The sequence below is a fragment of the Ziziphus jujuba genome, chromosome 4 (assembly GCF_031755915.1).
Source record: "Ziziphus jujuba cultivar Dongzao chromosome 4, ASM3175591v1".
NCBI lineage: Eukaryota > Viridiplantae > Streptophyta > Magnoliopsida > Rosales > Rhamnaceae > Ziziphus > Ziziphus jujuba.
In genome coordinates, this window is record NC_083382.1 from 24,472,303 (window position 1) to 24,488,399 (window position 16,097).

General features: G+C 33.1%; 2 protein-coding genes and 1 long non-coding RNA gene across 3 annotated transcripts; 2 read left to right on the forward strand and 1 right to left on the reverse strand.

Moving 5' to 3' along the window:
* The first annotated feature begins 57 nt into the window (after positions 1–57).
* On the forward strand, positions 58–2,865 carry LOC107417074 (high mobility group B protein 1). Its single transcript, XM_016025631.4, has 7 exons — positions 58–532; positions 1,224–1,331; positions 1,484–1,541; positions 1,823–1,867; positions 1,984–2,061; positions 2,223–2,312; positions 2,588–2,865. The coding sequence occupies exons 1-6, from the start codon at positions 483–485 to the stop codon at positions 2,310–2,312; spliced, it is 429 nt and encodes a 142-aa protein (XP_015881117.3). The 5' UTR covers positions 58–482; the 3' UTR covers positions 2,588–2,865.
* A 695-nt stretch (positions 2,866–3,560) lies between these two features.
* On the reverse strand, positions 3,561–6,022 carry LOC107417073 (large ribosomal subunit protein uL6c). The gene is made up of 3 exons (XM_016025630.4): positions 5,838–6,022; positions 4,829–5,137; positions 3,561–4,047 (listed from the first exon to the last, which is right to left on the reverse strand). The coding sequence occupies exons 1-3, from the start codon at positions 5,870–5,872 to the stop codon at positions 3,711–3,713; spliced, it is 681 nt and encodes a 226-aa protein (XP_015881116.1). The 5' UTR covers positions 5,873–6,022; the 3' UTR covers positions 3,561–3,710.
* A 7,435-nt stretch (positions 6,023–13,457) lies between these two features.
* Positions 13,458–14,400, forward strand: LOC112491438 (uncharacterized). Its single transcript, XR_009638728.1, has 2 exons — positions 13,458–13,980; positions 14,086–14,400. It is a non-coding gene; the product is annotated as an uncharacterized LOC112491438 (long non-coding RNA).
* Positions 14,401–16,097: the final 1,697 nt, after the last annotated feature.

Sequence of the window (16,097 nt, forward strand, 5' to 3'; positions counted from 1 at the left end):
CTTTGCTCGTGAACTGACCGCTGCAAGCGGAGCTCAGACGGTTTTGCAAAAGTGTGAAGAAATACAAGAACCGCCTCGACCAAGGAAGGAAAATAAAAAAAATTACCATCCAAAATCACATTTCTCGCTATGGATGCACGCGCTACAAATATTAGCCCATCCATCTTACACGTGTCATCCTGGAGAAAGCGAGTTCAATAACATTCGCCAATCGTAGCTCTCGTCCTCTCCGTACCGTAACTAACACATCGTGCACACACAGTGCAATTATTTCTTCCCGCCAAAAGCAACCAAAAAAAACAAAAAAAGGGAACCGAAAAAGCTCCTCAGTCTCCTTCATTCTTCCTCTATATATAGGCCTAGCCCGTCAACTTCATCATTTTTCTCTCATAATTTTCAAAATTTTCTTAGATCGACCTCTCTCTCTGTTTTCCTTCTATCTCTGTGAGAATCTGCTAGCTGGAGAATCAGGAACCGCCACCATGAAAGCTCCGAAAGCCGCTGTTATTGCTCACAAAAAGCCTGACGCCGAGTAAAACTCTTTTTTCTCTTGGTTTTAATGTTTTGTGCCAAATCTATTTCTTAATTGCTTAATCTGTTTCTTAATTTGCTTGCTCCTCCATAATTCCTTTGCTGTTTCTGTTTCATTCAGCATTTTTGTAATTGTTTCAAATTCTCCTTGAATTTTGTAATTTTTACAATGCTTTTTACTAGTCTTCGTGATATGTGTTTCTGCGTTGGCAGTTCAATGCTCTTAAGTAATTTGTGTTTGTTTTTGTTCCCGTTTCTCATTTCTAACGCTATCTTCCTCTACGATTGTTACTCTGTTTTCGGTTGCTTTTCAGCTTTTTTTTGGTTTATTTTCTTAATTTGCTCGCTCCTCCGTACTGTCAATCTTCTTTGTTTCTATTTCGTACCTCTTCATTCAGCTTGTTGTAACCGTTTCAAATTCTCCTTGAATTTTAGTCTGATTTTACAAAAGTCTTCGTGAAGCGTTTCTGCGTCGGTAACTGTATGCTCTTAAGCATTTTACGTTTTGTTTTTGTTCTCTTTTCTTATTTCTAAAGCTATCTTTTTCTGCGATTGTTGATCTGTTTTCGGTTTCAATTTGTTTAGACTAGAGGACGACTATCTATTGCGCTTTTCAGCCTTTTTTATTTTTAGTTTATTTTCTCTAATTCGCTTCGCGTCCTTGATTATTTTGTTTGCTATGTGTTTGGAAGGATGCTGAAGAAGCGTAAAGCTGAAATGATCACAATGAAGAAGAAGAAAGCGAGTAAGAAGAGCTCTGACGCTCCAAAGCGTCCTGCCACTGCCTTTTTCATTTTCATGTATATTCTTTTCCTCTTCGTTTTTCGTTTCGCTTTATCGATACCTCATATGAAGATGCTTGCTCTTCTTGATTTTCCATTGCTTTTTTTTTTTTTTTTTTTTCCCCTCCTATTCTGATTTAGTTTTATTTTCTGGTTGTGATAAATCATAGGGAGGAGTTTAGGAAGACTTTGAAAGAGAACAATCCTGATATCAAGTCTGGTCCAGCTGTGAGATTCGAGCTTTGCGTTTTTACTTTCATTATTATTAACTTTTTGTTTTGAAGTAGCATGATCTTTTGAATAATGTTCTTCCGTTTTCATCGTGTTTGGTTGCTGAGGAAAATATAACAAAATAGAATTGAGATTGCTGTTGTAATTTCAGAAAAATGAGTATGTCGGTGCATTTATTGAAAAAACTATAATTTAAATTTTCAATTCCTAGGAAACGAAGCAGAATATAAATGATCTCGTAATGTAAAACTATTCTCTGAGATTTGTCAAATATGCAGGTTGGCAAAGCTGGCGGTGAAAAATGGAAATCGATGTCTGATTCCGTAAGTTATCGTGTTTATTGTGCTATAACTGTATAAATAAACAAGCACTAAGGCCATTTTGAATTTCGTGTTTGAGAAATTTGCAAAATTTCATATTCTGGTGTCTGTATTTAAAGGAGAAGGCTCTGTACATTGAAAAAGCGTTGAAGAGGAAAGCAGAGTATGAAAAAGCCCTTGAAGCATATAAGAAGCTCGTAATATTCTTTTATCTACTTGATTTTGATAGACCTTTGTGGTTTCTGTTTATATTCATGTGGTTCCATTATTTAAATGATAGTATTTAAATTTTAGATAATTTGGTGGTTTCTTATGCTAGTTGAGATTTTTTATTTATGTTTTGTGCTCGAATTGTCAGAATGGCAAAGGAGATGATGAAAAGGCAGAGTCCTCTGAGAAATCAACTTCTGAAGTCCATGATGGGGAAGAGGAGGCAGAAAGCTCCTAGGTATTGCTTTCTGGGCTAAACTCATTTTCCGAGAGAGAAACAGAGATGGTGTTGTGCAAATGGCTTTATGAGCCATTTCAGTTGTTGAATTGAAATCAGTGCTTGTATATTATTTGCATGCTTTATTTCTTCTGCAGTTTTTTTTTTTTTTTTTTTTTTTTTTTTATCCATTATATTTACCATTATCTGCATTTTATCAGCTCATACTGAAATATGAAATTAAAATGCCATGTTAATAAAAGCATTAACGTTCATATTTCTTGTATTATTTGCAGGAAATAGGAGCAGCGAACTTCATGAAGTCAATGACACATAAATTTGGGGACAGCTTTTGGTACAAGTTTAGGATTTTCGTTTAGCTATCTAGTTTTTTGTACTCTTACATGGATTTGGTTAACTTTTAGTTCCCTGACTATTTGCGTGTTCTGTAAATGCCTTCTTCATGTTGCTTGTACTTTTTGGCTACTGCATTTGGCTCTCGTATCTTTCCTATATGGTAAAAGGTAATCCTTATGGGGTATTTTGGCTGAAAATGCCGTGCTCAGCTTTTGTCCATAGAAACTGTTTCATTATCGTGTTGGTTTCTCTCTGTTTTCTCTGGTAGTGTTTCCTAGGGCCACTTTGGTATATGTTTTCGCTTAATAAGTTGGCCTGCCAAAAGATTGGGCTCTATTGCCCTGCCCACGAAAAGTAAAAGAAATGACAAGACAGGCATAATTTGATTATAATTCTTAGTGGTCATAACAATAAGGTGACACTTCGTAGATTCATCTTTTGGTTCAATATGGAAGAGCCTTTCCAGCGGCTAATATGGATGTGGCTTTCCCATTAGTTCAATATGAAATTCTTCTGTTCTCTGAAACGCTTATTACCTAAAGATTTAGCTTTCTAGGCCTTTACTAGAGGCAGACGTTCAACCAAAAGCTCAAAGAGGCAGATTTTCTTCCACTTCGTTAAGTAAGATCGATGTAAATACAAAATGACCAGTTATTAAGGACGACCACCCAAAGAAAAAGGAAATAATAAAAAAGAGATTAAAAAATAAAAAAAAGAAGAGGTAACCAAACATAAACGCTAGGTATAAGGTAGACCATATGCCTTAAAAAAGAGATTAAAAAAAAAAAAAAAAAAAAGAGGTAACCAAACATAAACTCTAGGTATAAGGTAGATCATATGCATAAACGCTAGGTATAAGGTAGATCATATGCCTCTCTCTCTCTCTTCCACCCATAATTGATAGCCCCCATGTAATAAATAACTTGAAACTTAATAAAAAATAGAATGTTAAACAACCGGAACAAAATGAATAGCTTTCATAGTGATGTTAGTACATTCCATGTTGCTGATACATATTGACAAGCAAAAATGTGAGACACGAAGATGAAACAATTATAGCTATCACTTCTTCTTTCCTGCTTTGCCTTCCTTTCTTCTTATCACTTCATCAGCGTATTTCACACCCTTACCTTTATATGGTTCTGGGGGTCTCCATTTCCTAACAGAAGCAGCAAACTGGCCAATGGCACATTTGTCATATCCACTAACAGTGATTCTGGTATTCTCTTCCACCTTCACTTGTATGCCATCAGGGATTTCCATCCTAACTGGATGGGAGAAGCCAAGACTTAATACCAACACTTTTCCCTCTATTGCTGCACGGTAACCAACTCCGACCAATAGAAGTTTCTTCTCAAACCCTCTTGAAACTCCAACCACCATATTGTCCGTAAGTGTTCTATGCAATCAATAAACAAACATATAAAGAACCAATCAAAAGAAGACTTCAAAACTTTCATTCAGTTGTGACTTCGTTCAAGGATCAGGAGCTTAATCTGTAAAGCAATGGCCCTGAGTTTGCCAACCGAGCCCTTGTATGCCATGAGTGCATGGGTTATATGCAGGAAAAATAAATTGTTTGATTCTTCTCACCCTCAAATATTGGTTATATGCAGGAATAATAAAATGTTTGATTATTCTCACCCTCAAATATTAGGACTTACACCAATAAGTTGCTTGATATATAATGTTTTTTCAATTCCCTTAATGAAATAACATGTCTATAATAAAACAAAGGGCATGTAATATGACACTTTATGCATGTTGGATAACGCATGAAGTCAGAAACATATCCCATTAAACTCAATGTTCTTAACATGAGGCTTTTTATCAATTAATTCAATTAGAATCCCATAATTCTCTACCACTATAAGAATGCTTTCCAGTTTCTCAAATCTGAAAGTGTTTTACATATATGTCCGTGATCTTTTACAACTAAAAATTGAGAGCTATGAGCTTTTACCCCCAATCCACCTACTTCCATAAGTTGTGAACCAAAAGTTAATCACAAGTCAGTGTAAAACGTAATCATAACATTTGCAATGCTCCTTTATTTCCAATTATTATTAAAATTATGGACTATAAAAAAATTTTTTTTTTAAATCCAATAGATTAATAAAAGTAAACATCTAATAACAATTCAAGCAAGAAACGTGAGGCAAAAGGATGGAAGATTTTACCTGAACAGCCCATGCATCTGGTTGGCCCTTCTAGTCTCCATAGCCTTTTTGACAGTTAGAATCCCAGACTCCTCCCTCTCAACCTTCACTTCTCGTGGGTAAGTCCTTGAGAGTTCCCCCAGTGGACCTTTTACTTTCAAATCCTGACCTTCCAATGCAATTGTCACATTGGCTGGCACTGGAATTGGTTGCTTCCCAATTCTTGATTCCTTACACTCTATGGTCTTCTTCAAAAACCCAATACGAGTTACAGGAACACTAGAGACAGAGAATCCATTTATCTTTCCCAAAAATACAGACCATAAATTGCTGGAACACAATGGTTAAAATTAGGGCTTAAATTAGACAAATCAATGGCTGTTATATACATCAAGAATTAATATCTAAAGTTTTTAGCATTCAAGTTTTCATCTTTTTTGACCAAAAAAAAAAAAAACAATCATGCAGCATATTTATACTGTTGCATAACAACTACAATTCTTTCTTTTCTCAAGCATTTTTATTGTTTCTAAACGACTTTTTTTTTTCTTTCATCCATATTTGCAGGCGGTATGGAGCAGGAAAATACACTTCACATGTGAACTAAACCTAGGAAAAGAATCAAAGGATCTGTTTGGGCATACTCAAAGTTGTATGATTTGGTGAGCTAAATTTGGAATGGAGAAAACCCATCTCAACCATAAGCCAAACGATTGCCCTAAATAACATATTCGCGCATAGAAAGATACCCAAAAGCAACAGTTATGAAGGGTAGTTTTTGAGCTCACTGAAAACCTTAAAGCACCCAGCATTACTCTTAATTTCTCAAATTAACAACAAAACTAAACTCAGAAGCAGAAAGTGGAACATAATATTCCAGTACAATCAATGTACCCACAAAGAGAAATACAAAAAAGTAAAAAAATAAAATAAAATAAAAAACAAAATGAAATGCGACTTGGCGGAGAGGAATAGTAAATATGAGAAGACAGACAGTGTATGATAGAAAGAAAAGTTTGATGAGTCTAACCTGCTCTGGAAAGAGGAGGTGGTTGAGGAAGCCATTGTCAAGAGCTTGAGAGCATCAGCTGACTATGTGAACTGTGAACCCTCTGGTGACGAACGTCAAAAATTAACAGTGAGCACAAGAGCCATCCCATCCCCAGTGGACTCGTTATCCAGAGCGAGCGACCAATTTCTGAAATGACTGAATTACCCTTCTATCTTTCCGATTCTCTAAAATACCCTCCTTATGGTTTCTCTACCGTCAACAATCTTTTTTTTTTTTTTTTTTTTGGGTTGGGATGGATCCCATCCCTCCTAATTTAGGAATTATCAGCATTTAAATGTGTGAATTACTGATTTTATTATTTGCTTTATACTTCTATCCAATTCTTTAACAAGCTTGAAAACCATAATTAAAAGTATCATTTGAAGAATTTTTTTTAAAAAGACAGAGAGTATTACTATATAGCAAAGAAGGGGATGGATATATGGAAATTTAGTCCAATACCCATCCAACCCTAGCCTCAATTATGGATACCTCTTCACTTAACATAATTTTATTTTACCAACTAGTTTTCATTTTGCCCCATTAAAAATAAATAAACAAAAAAAAGCAAGAAATTGTTGTTGCTTTCCTTTTCTCCTTCTTCCCCTAAAAAACCCACAATCCTATTAAAAAAAACTCCCACTCAGCTTTCCTTTCCTCCTTCCTGGAGCAAGCGAACCCATTAAGTGCAGAAGAAGATCTTTCGCTTAACTGCAGAAGAAGCCATCGCCTTCGTCCTCTGAATCCAACTACTCCAAGTCTCTCTCCATTTTTTTTTGGGTAATTGTATCTTTTTTTTTTCTTTTTGGCCCCCTTGGAACCACAGCTTTAAGAAGTATAATCGAAACTTATATTGTTCAATAAAAGTGGAAATCTTTAAAATTTGCATCCCTAGTGACTCTTGTAACGTTTTTTTTTTTTTATTAAGGGTCGGTTTGGTTTGCAGTATTGGATTATATTGGATTGTATTGGTATAAATGATATTGTATTGGATTGTATTTAAATGTATTATATTATATTTTTTGGTGTTGAATTGTATAAAATAATATAGTATTAGGTATGCCTTGAATTGTATTATTTTTTATTTATTAAATTATTGCTATTAAAAAAATAAACATTACAAAAAAATTTATATTTCTCTTTCCATATTATTTTTATTTAAAAAATTAAAATAAAAATTTTAAAAAATAAAAATTACTAAATTGGCAATTAAATAAAAGATAAAAGTGTTTCCTCATATTTAATAACTAACATCTCTAATACATAAACATATTTTTCTATGATTGAAATTGTATAATTGAGCTTGGAGTATACACACGGCCACATTTCAAATTTTCAATATAGAATCTAAAAAGAGCTTGGAGTTGATCATTTTTTTTTTTTTTAATTCATCAACGGAGCATGAGTTTATGTAAAAAGAAAAATAAATGAATACATCGGGTTTCATGTAAAAAGAAAAAAATAAGTGATACTAGCATATTATTCCAAGTCCAAACACTTTTTTGTTTCCATACCTTTTCCAAGTGATACTATGCCTTTATCAAGTCCAAAAAATAAGTGATACTATGCCCCATTATCAGGTTTCTAAAACTTTTTTGTGTTTTTGCTAAAAACATATTATACTCAATCAACACGCAATTAACATTTTTTATTTTTTCTAACACTTTTCCAAGTCCAAACACTTTTTTGTTTCTAACAATTTATTATACTCAATTAATACGCAACTCTATTCTCATAAATGAACCACCTAATTTGACCAAGTCCACTAAAACTCACCAACATCCAATTCACAGCACAACAAAGATCTAATTCACAACACAACAAAGTCATCTTATCATAAATAAAATAATTAAACAAAATTACTGTAAAGGTGAAAAAAATAATATCCAATCCAATTATTTCAATAGCAAATTCGAATCAAACTACTCATGTACAATCAACTGATATTACAAAATTTTCCACAACCGTGTTTGCTTGCAAAGAAATCTCCAAAAATGGGGGAAAAACAAAGAAAAAAGGAAACAAAAAAATCAATTCGAAATTCATACCCTCTCTGTCTTACAAGCTTCAAGAGATTCAAAGGAAAATGGAAAAGATTCAAATTGAGAAGACTTACTTGCGATGTGTAATGGCCGGTGAGAAGACAAATCAGGCCTAGTTTTTATTTTTTCCTTGTAATTGATGGATAGAAAGAGGGAAATAACATTAGATCAAAGTGAAGAAAAAAAAAAAAAAAGAATTGAGAAGACTTATCAGAGAACAGAGATGGGAAAGAAGAAGCTACGCTGCGGGTCTGTATTACTCTATACAGAGGAAAAGTAGTGTATTAGATAATACACCTTCCCCCAGTTAAAAAACACATAAGGGTATTACGTAATATAATACACTTCCCTTGTTTCCATATGTCAAATATAGTATTAGTTAATACAATCCATTACAATACATCCTAATACATCATTCCAAATATACCCTAAATGAGTGTGAATGATTTTCTTTAATGGCCTTTATGGTTTTAATGAGCTTTGAATGGTGGGCTTTTAATTTTTTCCCTTACGGTTTGGTTTGGCTTTGAGAAAAACATGCGATTTTGATCAAGGTGGGAATCGAGGTATTGAAAGTTTTATGGGCACATGTTCTTTTCATTTCAAAGTGCATACAGTGAGAAATAGTTTTGAAGAGCAACGTGAGGAAAAGTAGTGAGTGCATTCTTTGAAAAAATATAGAAATACATTAGGTTGCATGTATGTGGTAAAGTAAAGATATACTGAACATTCGCTGAGGAAGGCATTGATGATACCATGACCGAGCCTTAGAGTTCATTATATCTTGGAAAACAATCATCGGAAAATATCTGCATTGGTGAGATGGAAATTATCTTAAGAAAATTGTGATACCACACAGACCTTAGATAGATCGAACAACAAGCAGATCATCGAATCAAAAGCATACAGGTTCTTAATCTATTTTGTTTATTTTCCTTGTATTTTTGTTTACATACACTTATCCACAAATATTTACATATATTCATTCATATTTTCCAACAGATTCTTAGACTGACTTGTTCTCTTGTTCTCCGCTATCCCATAAAGTGGTTCATGCGGATGACAGTTTGAGGTTGGGACTAGTGGGTGGTGGTGATCAGAGTTTGGAATTGGAGAGTTGTGAGGACTGGTTGGTAAAAGAAGATGTTGTTGAGTATTCAAGGAATTTTGACAAGAAACCCATTTTGGTTTCTGATGCTGAGCAAGTTTGTGTGCAAATTTTAGTATATGGTGCCATATAAATTTGGTTTATGTTTTTTTTTTTTTTTTTTTTAAGTTCTATGTAATTTGTTCTATATTTGTTGATGGCTTTTGATAATTCTTACTGAGTTCTAGACGTTTCAAATGATTGATTAGATAGTCTACTCTCTCGGGTTTCTGCTGATGAATTATAGTTTTTGCTTGGATTTTTTATATGAAAGGATATATGATATTAGTAATGATGGAGTGTCACTGTTTAACTTTTGGTAGTCTCCTTCAAGCTTAGAGTTTTTCATTTGAGATTGGGAACTTTCCAAATGTAGATGGCATGTCAACATAGTTTTTTAGATATACTCTACTTTTAGCTATTGTTGGTAGGGGTGTGCATAAAACCCGAAGGATTGAGAAAACTGACCGACTGACCAGCACCGACCAAAATTCTTCGGTGACCAACTGATGACTAATTGATCGGGTAACTGCCATCAACAAAGAGAAAGCAATCAGCTCTGATTCCTCGAATCCCATAACCATCAGTTACCGTAACCGACCAATTCTTCTACCGTATTTTCATATTTTTATATATATTATTATAAACAAAATAAATTGAATTTTTTTCTTGAAATTTGGCACTCCTTCAAGCTTAGAGAGAGACAAAGCAAGAGAGGCAAAGTAAGAATGAGAGAGAGAACAGAATGATAAAAGAGAAATGAGCAAGAATATTACCAAGCTCATACAGAGAGGTGAGCTAAAAGAGAGAGAGAGAGGAGGAGAGAGAAAGAGAGGGAATTTCGCATACTTATATATAGTAGAGGAGCTTCCAGTACCCATTGATTTTTTATTACAATGCTACAATGGTGAGTTGGGTATCATCTATTTCGGCTTCTTGCTCATTTTATCAAAGACAGAAAGAGTTTCATAGATGCTGAAAGTTGATTGCAACTAAGTTACCATGAGTTTGTTTGAGTAACTTAACTAAAGTTAATAATTTTTAATGTATGTTTGATATTTTGCCACTCGTAAGGATATGATTTTAGATCTATAAATATCTAAACATGGCCTTTGACTTGACTGTGTAAAAACCCATGTGTAATAGCAAGAAATCAATTTTTAAGTAAAATATACAATGAATTGATAACCGTCCTCTGCAAGTCCTTCTCTTGTCTCCATTATCGATATACTAGTGACAATAATAGGAAAAAAATATGTCTGGAAATATGAGCTTTCTCTGCTCTTTCTCTACTCTTATGAGCTTTCTCTGCTCTTTCTCTACTCTTTCTCATGCCACTTTACTGAGTTTTGATTCTAACCGAAACTGACCGGTTGATACTTGATCGGCTTCAATCGGTTTTCCATAGCCTGAAAAACATCGTCGGCAAATTAACTGACCGGCCGAATAAATTTGTTCACCGATCGAAACCGACCAGAATCGACCGATGAACAGCCCTAATTGTTGGTTACCCTTCACATCTATTCCAAATAGGATTTGCAGTTTAACGTATGGCACTAGTGTTCCTTTTTGTTTTGTTTTGTTTTTTATTTTCTTTTAAACTTTAAATTTAAATTTTCCTCCTTATGATTCTTCCATCAACACTCAACTTTAGAGTTAGTGCAAAGTGTGCTTGTCTATCATTACTTGCACGTGTACATCCATTTACTTTCTGAAAATATGTAAAACTTAGAAAGGTGTAGCACTTCTATATGAACTTCAGTATTTTAAGCCCTTTTTTTTTTTTTTTTGGGGGGGGGGGGGGGGGGGGGGGGGCATGGATGTACCACTAGAAAAAGCATAGGAGTGTCTTTATTTTTTTTTATTTTTCTTAAAAAAAAAAAGGATACAAAAAAAAAAAAAAAAGAAACGAAAACGATGATGGGTTTTCCAATTCAATCTCTCCATCTAACTCAACATTTTGGTTACAAAGGAAATTCAATTTAGGAGAGTAAGATTAGGAGTTTTTGGACACACATAATTTCACAATTTTTACTCATGTTTAACTTCATGTTTTTGACTTTCTTGTTCACTTTGCACAAGAGTGAAGATCATGTTCTGTGGGATGTCAGTTTGGGATTGATGCTAATAAGAAACCTGATGCTGCTATGAGATGATAGTTTCCTTGGAGACATGTTGACATTCTAGTAATTTTAATGCTAGTAAGAAACCACAATCCTTTTCCGTACGTTTAGTGATATTCATGAAAAACGATGGTTTATTTATAGACAAGCTAACTTTGAGGTTAAAGACCCTGAAATAATGTAGATCCGATTGTGTATGCTGGTCCTGATAGTGCAGAGCTCAAATGTCCTAAAATAATTGCAAGACAATGATAATAGAAAGGTTATGATGGAAGGAAATTGATGAAGCAAACCAAATAAATAAGAAAATGTGTCAAAAACTTGATGTAATGAATTGCTAAGAAACTAAAAGCTTATTTTGGACTTGTAATATATTGATATAGCAGATGAAAATTTAGGATATAACTTTTTCTAACTTTTCAAAAAAACATGTATATAAGAATAAGTATCATGGCATGCAAATTATGCTATTCAAATTATTGATAAGCTATATATTTAACATGGTTTGGATACTTAATTTATGCATAATCATATAAACTCAAATTAGTAATACTTATTTTATGCATAAGCATACATATTAAAATTATTAATAAGCTATACTTTTTAACTATTTACATTTAAAATTATTTGTGGTGCTAATATATTTCTTATCATGGGCTTTAATTTTATTCCAATAGATTGTCGTTTAATGGGGATTTAAGAATTTCTCAAAATGTATTAATTTAATCATTTAAGAAACACATTATATATGTTTATACATCTATACAAGTAGGTATAATGACTTTTGCAACAAGGATGAGATAATTAAATGTAACAATAATCTCAACTGCTTTATAGTATGTATGATATTATAGAATTTGTACTTATACATTTATTCAATGCAACTTAAAGAACAAATAAAAACAAAAGGGAAAAAAGACAAATTAATCCATTAACCAAAAAAAAATTGTCTAATTGAAATTACCAATATCTGTTGATAATCACGATAGCTTCTGTTGGTAATTGTTTTTAAAAATAACATACTTGCTGGAAAAATTGCTATGGCATATATCAATATTCTTGATACACATTTATGGAAATTTTTTATGGTATTCTTTTTTTATATGATAATACTATATATAGTATTACAATTATTTTTATATTATGTATTACAAAACTTAAGGAATGAATAAAAACAAAATGAAAAAAAAAAATAACGATGGTACCTATTTAATGATAATGAAATATATTAAAATTTAAGAGTAATTACCCCCAAAAAAAATAGTTACTAGCTATTAACAAACATATTCGATTGAGATAAAAAAGATATTAAATTTATAATCCAAAATCAAATTGCAGTCCTAATAATAATCATATTAGAATATCAAACTCTTTATACACATGCATGTGTACAGTATATGTAGTTCCTCCCATAAACCTTTCATATCTATCGATATTTTTAATATACCTTTTGATAATTGTTTTGCTAATTTGTACATGTGATAATTATTTTTTTATAGTATTTTATATGGTATTTTAATTATTTGTGTTGTATATGTCATCATAGAAGTATTAGTACATTGAATCACAACTTAATAAATAAATCAAAATAACATAAGAAAATGCAAAAAAAATAATAATTATTATTATTATTATTAATTTATTATTTTTTCTTAAATAATTATACAGTCAAAATTATCAATATCCTATCAATAATCGCAATAGCATCTACCGATAACTTTTCCGAAAACTAATATATTTTTTTATAAAATTATTGATAGCACTTATCGATGTTACCAATAGCTTTTTGGTAATTTCTTTGTTAATTTATGCATGTGATATCTTTTCTTTTTTAGTATTTCATCCGTTTGAGTTGTAGTAAGGTAGTAAAAAAAAGGTGGAGAGAGAAAGAGAGAGAGAGAGATTGAATATGGTGGATAAATTAATAATAAGGATATAATTGAAATAATAATAAAAAATATATGAGTAGATAAAAAATATTAAAAAAATATGGATGGATGGTTAGACATTTATTTAGATGGGTATTAGGCCACATTGTCCGGGATTTACGCTTATGCTTTAATTGGACCACCCGACGCGGCTCAAGTCCAAGACTTGAGTTTCTTGTGACCCATTTGGGTGGAAGATAGAAAGGGGAATTTGGCCCAATACCCTCATAGGACCGAGGTTAATGATTTTTACCCCCTCATTTCATATCTTTTTTGTTCTACCCATTTAATATTTTATAATCCCAAAATACCCTTATGTGTTTTTCTTTTATGTTTTTTTCTTTCCTTTCTTCATCCGACTTTTCTCCCCCATCTCTTTATCCATAACCAGACCATTAGAAGCCCTCTGTTTCCTTTTGCATCGGGAAGAAAAAACGGCCTAAAAACTATAATAATATAACCAAAAAAAAAAACCCGAAAATTAAAAAGAAGAAAAATGAAAAAGAAAGAGAGAACATAAAGCTTCTCCGGTACTTCTAACAGAGCGAGCCCAACGACATCTGACTTCGCCACCAACAATCTTGAACGTCTTTCGCCGGGCTCAACTCAAGTTTTGTCTTCAAGCTCATTGACTTATGGCGATTCCGAGACTGAGTTCAACTGTACCGAGTTTGGATTTTCATGAAGCTATCGCCTCCATTGGATCCACCTTCGTTTGCCGTTACAAAGTGTTATAGCTCCTAGTGTTACTTTCTATTCAAGGTCTATGCTCATTGAAAGAGTGATCTCGCCGTTGATTTGGTATATTTCTTACAGATCTGAAGCATTCAAGGTAATCGACGGCGTTGGTGATGGCTGTGAACAAAGGTGCTCTCACTAACGGTAAAAAAATTATAAATTTTGTTTTAAAAATTGTCATGTAATTAGCTCTCAGCTTATGGTTTTGAGTGCTGTTTGATGCTTTGGTTGGTTGCCGAGAAAATGTAGGAAACGGAAACGGAAACAGAATAAAGTTGAGGAAATAAGTTATGGTTTGGTGGTAGCTGAGATAACCGATAAAAAACGAAGGAGGAATCCGTTAAGGAAAAACTTTCAATTTTACTGGATAAAGTGGAACAAAGCGTTAATTTTTAAGTCCAAAGTTTATTATTTCTTGTATGTTCATTTAATTTTATATTTTCCAAACTACCGAAAATAGAAAGTGATTAAACTCTGAAATGTAGAGCAACTCCTTGATATTTTGACTGGAATTTGAAGTTGATTGAGCTAGGTTACTGGTAATGAAACTTATTGGTTTTTTAATTTACAAATTGCTTGTTCACACTGGGAACTGTTCATTTATTAGCAGAGAAAATTAAGTTTTATTTTATTTGGGAAAAAGAAAAGATAATAATAAGCGAATCTTTATTGGTAAAATTTAGGACAAAGGCTTGGTTGACCATTGTTGTCTTCGATATCTGAACAGTTTGAGCACAAGGTTGCTATTCTTTTTAAAAATTTTAAGATATATGTTAGATCACGGGCGGTTTTATATGTATATGGATTTATACTCATGCCAACTTGTAGGAGATGATGATATTATGAGAAACAACACCAATGAAATTGCTTATAATTTAAATTTGGGCTATCATTCCGAACTCATTTTATTCTCACTGTGGTCGTAGCATATTGAACTTCCAGCTACTTGCTTTCTGTAGGGTTCATATATTTGTTCAACCAACAATTAATCGTGTTGTCAGCAGGTGATCCTTGACTACCATGGCTGATGTTTAATTGCTGTGACAATTTCAAGCCAATCAATTTCTGATTTCATCTGTTTTATAAACATTTTAGATACTTTGTTGCTTTCATGATTTCTGAAATTTCCTTAGAATTTCTGATATGAAGTCAGTGAATGGAAATAGGATATTTAGATGGAAGACTTAATTATTTTGATTATCCAATTCAATCTTCGGGACAACATATCCACTTGCATACTTATTTAGATGGTAATGACCAATGCATCATCGGTAATTGACATTTGTACATCGTCGTAAAAGACTCACAACAATTCCATCCGGCAACTTCAATCATGTGTGTTCCAACCAATAACATGCTAAATGTAGCATTATTAATGATAAATTCTGGCAAAGTAAGTGATCAAACGGCATTAAAAAATGAAAACGTTCAATTTGTTTTTTATTCAAAAATTACCGAAGGTTTCGTCGGTAATTACCAAAACCCTATGGCAATCACATTTTACCAATTTTTTGGGCCCCACAAGTCCCCTAAGGTGTGTTGAATGCAAAAAAATGAAAAATATGGATTCTAAAATTATCCTAAGGAGAGAAAATCCCAAAATTGCTTAAAAAGTTATCAAATTTTCTAAAAAAATACTATGACTGTACACGATCGGTAATTCCCGAGGAAACCGTCGGTAACCAACAAATATCCTCTGGAAAAATTACCGACGGTTTCGTCGGTAATTACCGAGGGTGTACAGTCAATCATATTTTACCAATTTTTTGGGCCCCACAAGTCCCATAACGTGTGTTGAATGCAAAAACATGCAAAATAGGGATTCTAAAATTATACTAAGGAGAGAAAATCCCAAAATTTCATAAACGTGTCTCAAATTTTACAAAAAAATGGATAACTGTACCCTCTCGGTAATTCCCGAGGAAACCGTCGGTAGCCAACAAATTCCCCCTGGAACAATTACCGACGGTTTCGTCGGTAATTACCGAGGGTGTACAGTCCATCACATTTTACAAATTTTTTGGGCCCCACAAGTCCCATAACGTGTGTTGAATGCAAAAACATGCAAAATAGGGATTCTAAAATTATACTAAGGAGAGAAAATCCCAAAATTTCATAAAAGTGTCTCAAATTTTGCAAAAAAATAGGATGACTGTACCCCCTCGGTAATTCCCGAGGAAATCGTCGGTAACCAACACATACCCTCTGGAAAAATTACCGACATTTTCATCGGTAATTACCGAGGGTGTACAGTCCATCAC